At 41.6% G+C, this 5,556-nt stretch overlaps 1 protein-coding gene across 1 annotated transcript; it reads left to right on the top strand.

Moving 5' to 3' along the window:
* Window positions 1-1,350: 1,350 nt before the first annotated feature.
* Window positions 1,351-4,193, top strand: LOC127252892 (beta-amylase 1, chloroplastic-like). The gene is made up of 4 exons (XM_051277266.1): window positions 1,351-2,068; window positions 2,605-2,815; window positions 2,890-3,000; window positions 3,096-4,193. The coding sequence occupies exons 1-4, from the start codon at window positions 1,452-1,454 to the stop codon at window positions 3,888-3,890; spliced, it is 1,734 nt and encodes a 577-aa protein (XP_051133223.1). The 5' UTR covers window positions 1,351-1,451; the 3' UTR covers window positions 3,891-4,193.
* Window positions 4,194-5,556: the final 1,363 nt, after the last annotated feature.

The following is a 5,556-nucleotide window of genomic DNA, read 5'->3' as shown; positions in this document are numbered from 1 at the left end:
TTCTCTTTACATATTTTAAATTTAAAAAATTTGTAAAAAATAGTAGTAAATAACAAAAATAAATAAATCACACAAATAGTAGCCTGTAAAAATATACATTCATTCAGTAGACAATGGTTTTTCTCTTTACATATTTTAATTTTAAATAATTTGTAAAAAGAAAAAATAGTAAATAAAAAAATAAATAAATCACAAAACTAGCCCGTCACACTAGCCATCCTTACGGGTTGTTGATTTGGTTCATTGGTTTAGCCACATGTGACGAGACACGGGGGAATGGGGAATAATTAATAAACAACAAATACCAGTCAATTTTTATAAAATAAATAAAAGTATTACATTATTCAAACATTTTTCTCTATTTATTACATAGATAATTAATACATTTAAATTTCACCTACAACTTCATTTCATATTTATTATTTGTATTACATGAGAAATGTTAATAGGTGCTGAATTTAGAAATCAGCGGCACACATAAAATATAGAAGCAACACACGTTTTTATTATATATAATATATTTTATTTGTAATAAAAGTATATGCTGTTAGTTCATAATTATAGTGTACACTGTATGAAAATATATCGAGTATTAAAATCAAATATTAATTGTGTTGTTAGATCATCTGTTTGTATTTATATTATATTAAAATAGATTTTATGTTGTTTATTGCAATACTTTGTGTTGTCACGCAGCACGATGTCCTATTTTGTACAGCACTAAATTTAGCCGCTGCCTTGTATACATACGTAATATATGTATTTGTGTAAAAGATACCTTTATAATAGAAACTGAATATGCCACTTTCAATAGATTTAGGGATATTGGGACCCTTAATGGCAATGTAAGGAACCATATTATGCTTTGTTTGATAAGATATTTTTGATACAAAAATCCCAACACTCTCTTGTGGCCATTACGGAAACAAATACATTAATTAATCAATTAATTAGTACATCCCACACAAATATGTATGTAAATATGTTTGTATGTATGTATTATTGGCATTTAGTTTAAAGTAAAATATGAATATCACGAAATGAAAAGACACTTTTGTGGACTCTATCTCAGCCATAGAAAGCAAACAGCCAAACACGCCCTAACTCTGGGCCGTACACATGGCCACTAATTTGTCGCCACGTTTTCCTACGGGAAGCTTCACAAGCAATCATATCTCCACCGTCCCCTTCACGTGAACCCAATATCACAGCCGTCGCTGACTGCACCGTTGGAATTTCGACACGTAGCATTATGACACGTGTCGAGATCCTACTGTCCCTTATTTGGGGATATCTTATCGTTTTTGGACTCTCGGCTACTATATATATGTATACATTTCTGCTCGTTTAATGTCTTACAAGTTAAAACTCTTGGGCTATATTTTCTATCAAGGCGTAACCGATTTCTGTTAATCTTGTTTTAGGAGTGTTTGATTTTTGTGTGTGTAGCGATGGCGATGAGTTTGCCGCATCAGATCGGAGCGATTTCTGGATCTCCTTTGCCTGCGGATTCGGGGACGATTTCCGGCGAGGCGCCGTCGTCGGCAACCGTCAGCGCGGTGTGGAGGCCTCCGGCGGCGACGAATTTGCGTGTTTCGGTGCGCAGGAGTGGCGCGGAGATCGACCGCGTGTCTCCTTCGCCGCCGATGAGTCCGGTGCGCGGCGGCGTGAGGGCGGACTTGTCGGTTGCGGCTCAGGCGCTGGTGTCGGAGGCGGTTACGAGCGAGGATTTGAAGGATAAGGAGTACGCCGTGGGTAGAGGCGTGGCGCCTGTTAAGGAGAAGAAAGGTGTGCCGGTGTACGTCATGATGCCGCTGGATAGCGTGACGTGGAATCACACGGTGAATCGGAAAAAGGCAATGAACGCGAGCCTGCAGGCGCTGAAGAGTGCTGGCGTGGAGGGGATAATGATGGACGTGTGGTGGGGATTGGTGGAGGGTGAGAACCCTGGCGAGTATAATTGGGGCGGATATTCGGACCTCCTAGAGATGGCCAAAAAGCACGGCCTAAAAGTCCAGGCGGTGATGTCGTTCCATCAGTGCGGCGGAAATGTTGGGGATTCCTGCACGTAAGCTAACTTTTCATTTTCACCTTTTCCAACTCCTAATTACGTAAATTCAATTGTGTTAGATGAATTATCTGTTGTTGATTTTGCTGCAAAACCGCTTCATCTCAATTCTATTATGCGAATTTGTTGAAATTGTTGGTTAAAGTAGTCCTCTAATGGTAGTACGGTCAGAGTCATTATTTTGTTTCCAATGTGATGTGTTCACGAGGATTTCGAGATCTGAAAAAGGAGGTAGATAGCTTGCTTTATGCGTGTATACTTTATTCTTCATTGATTCATTGGATCTGATGTTGGGAAAGGTGAATGAATCTTCTTGATGAAAAGGCTACACAGAAAGTACAGTAAAATAATTGGGTTTGTATATTTCCCCAACTCCTGTTGGCTAAGTAAAATCTAATTATATATCTGGCAGATAGCTTTGAGATTAATTAGTGAATCAGATTAAATGACTGATATACTTTCTTGGTTAGCAAAATATTAATCTTCTATGCTGGTTTAGCAATAAATCATTCATGCAAAACGGTTATTTTGTGCAGAATTCCTCTGCCGAAATGGGTAGTTGAGGAGATCGACAAGGACCCTGATCTTGCCTACACAGACCAGTGGGGCAGGAGGAACTATGAATACCTTTCACTTGGATGTGATACCCTCCCAGTGCTCAAGGGGAGAACCCCTGTCCAGTGTTACTCAGATTTCATGAGGGCATTCAGAGACACATTTCAGCATCTTCTTGGGGATACCATTGTAGTAAGTTCCCCAGCAATGGTTTAACATGGATTATGAAATGTGTTTCTTTCTCAACTGACCCCTATTTCCACCAGGAAATTCAAGTCGGCATGGGTCCAGCCGGTGAGCTTCGCTACCCATCGTATCCCGAGCAAAACGGTACCTGGAAATTCCCTGGAATCGGCGCCTTCCAATGCTTCGACAAGGTAAACAAACCACCCCCGAATAAGTGTATCATCCTTTAGTGTATGGAATTTTGAAATGATTTAGGCACAGTCACTCATAGCAAGTTGTTTTGCAGTACATGGTGAGCAGCTTGAAAGCATCTGCGGAAGCTTCGGGCAAACCTGAGTGGGGACACACCGGCCCGACTGATGCCGGCCACTACAACAACTGGCCGGAAGACACCAACTTCTTCAAGAAAGAAGGCGGGGGATGGAACTCCCCGTACGGCGAGTTTTTCCTCTCGTGGTACTCCCAGATGCTCCTCGACCACGGCGAGAGGATCCTCCAATCCGCCAAGACCATATTCCACGACACCGGCGTTAAAATCTCAGTCAAAATTGCCGGCATCCACTGGCACTACGGGACACGGTCCCACGCCCCCGAGCTCACCGCCGGCTACTACAACACCCGCTACCGCAACGGCTACCTCCCGATCGCCCAAATGTTGGCCCGCCACGGCGCCGTATTCAACTTCACCTGCATCGAGATGAGGGACCACGAGCAGCCGCAGGATGCACAGTGTATGCCGGAGAAGCTCGTGAGGCAGGTGGTTTCGGCCACGCAGGAGGCCAAAGTCCCCCTGGCCGGGGAGAATGCGCTGCCGAGATACGACGACTACGCCCACGAGCAGATCTTGAGGACTGCTGCACTGGATGCCGGAGAGGGGGAGATGTGCGCTTTCACGTACCTGAGGATGAACCCGGATCTGTTCCAGCCGGAGAACTGGCGGCGGTTTGTGGCGTTCGTGAAGAAGATGAGGGAAGGGAAGGATGCGCACAAGTGCTGGGAGGAGGTGGAGAGGGAGGCCGAGCATTTTGTGCACGTGACGCAGCCGTTGGTGCAGGAAGCTGCGGTTGCTCTTATGCATTAGGTGCTGAGGATGGAAATAAGACACGCCTAAAAAGCTTGTGGTAACTACTAATGAGTACGATGAACAAGTGTCTGTGTGTGTAGTTGTATTTTGTGGTGTTGTGTGGATCTTTAATTGTAATGTAATGTAATGTGATGTTGTAGTGTGTGGTAGAATTATAGGTATCTGTCTGTTTGTATTGTTTCGTTTTGATTACCGACTGCTACCATCGAGGCGTGTTTTTGGCCTTGATGACGAACGAACTGGGGACAAATGTTATCCTTGTATTTGTATTATTGTTTGTATAAATTTAGAATTCTGAAAGTACCGTGTTACAGGTATAGTGTGAGGCTGAAATTTAATGCTGAATTTTAAATTATAATAAAAATTAAAATACATTATTACGACTAACATCCTTTTAATACCATAACAATTACATATATAAAATAGAATATGGGAAATTCTTATTTATAGGATGTTATGTGACATGCTAACTCAACACATTCCTTCTTAATATACGTTTTCTTGAATTTAAGTTTTTTCTTAAAAAATGCGAACTTGTCCTTTGGAAGTGTTTTTGTAAAAATGTCCGCAATTTGATTTTTGCTACTACAGTGCTCTATCACAACTTCATGGTCTTGAACAGCGTCCCTAATGAAATGATGTTGAATGGCGATGTGTTGTGTTTGACTGTGAGGAGCAGAATTTTTTATCATTTCAATTGCAGACGTATTATCACAAGCTATCGGTGTTGGTCATTTCTGCATGTCACCAACATTCTCCAATATCCTTTGAAGCCAAATCCCTTGTGACGTTGCCAAGCTTGCTGCAACAAATTCAGCTTCCGCAGATGACTTTGCCACAATTTGTTGTTTCTTTGACACCCAAGAAACGAAACCTGTCCCAAGGGAGAAGCAATGGCCGGATGTGCTTTTCAAATCATCAAGACGTCTACCTGAATCGCTATCGCAGTAGCCGACCAAATGGACGAAATTGATGCCATAATTTACTGTCCATTTGATGTACTGTAGAACTCGTTTTGCGGCACCAAGATGTGTTTGGCTTGGATTCTGCATAAATCTGGACAACAGGCTTGATGCAAACATGATATCCGGTCTCGTAGCCATAAGATAAAGAAGATTTCCCACAATGCTTCTATATAAAATGTAATCACACCTTTTTTCTCCATCACCCTTAGTAAGTTTTCCACTCACAACAAGAGGCGTCGACACGGGATTACAATCAAACATACTGAATTTTCTAAAAGTAAGAGTCAATTTCACTATACCATGTCTGCAGTGCTTGCTTTAACCCATACAGTGCTTTGTTTAACTTATAAACTTTATTTTCCTCGCCTTCTTTAATAAAGCCTTGAGGTTACTCTACATATACGTCTTCCTTCAATGTGCCATTTAGAAATGCAGATTTGACGTCAAGTTGGTATAATTTCCGACCATTCTAAGCTGAGAAAGAAATAATTGCCTGAATTGTGTCAAAACGAGCAACAAGTGGGTTGTTGTGAATACCCTTTGCCACAAGTCTTGCCTTTCTTTTGTGAATTGATCTATCTAGATTTAACTTGGTCTTGTACACCCTCTTGATGCCAACAATTTGCTTATCTTGTGGTTTTTCTACCAATTTCCACGTATAATTCTTCTTAATTGCAGAAATTTCAACCTCCATTGCC

The sequence above is a fragment of the Andrographis paniculata genome, unplaced genomic scaffold (assembly GCF_009805555.1).
Source record: "Andrographis paniculata isolate CXL003 unplaced genomic scaffold, ASM980555v1 Contig49END, whole genome shotgun sequence".
Taxonomy (NCBI): domain Eukaryota; kingdom Viridiplantae; phylum Streptophyta; class Magnoliopsida; order Lamiales; family Acanthaceae; genus Andrographis; species Andrographis paniculata.
This window is presented reverse-complemented; position numbering and strand designations above follow the sequence as displayed.

Coding starts and splice junctions, on each gene's coding strand:
- LOC127252892 (XM_051277266.1), top strand. CDS start 1,452: ATGGCGATGAGTTTGCCGCATCAGATCGGAGCGATTTCTGGATCTCCT. Junction 2,069..2,604: donor AATGTTGGGGATTCCTGCAC/GTAAGCTAACTT, acceptor TATTTTGTGCAG/AATTCCTCTGCCGAAATGGG. Junction 2,816..2,889: donor TTCTTGGGGATACCATTGTA/GTAAGTTCCCCA, acceptor TATTTCCACCAG/GAAATTCAAGTCGGCATGGG.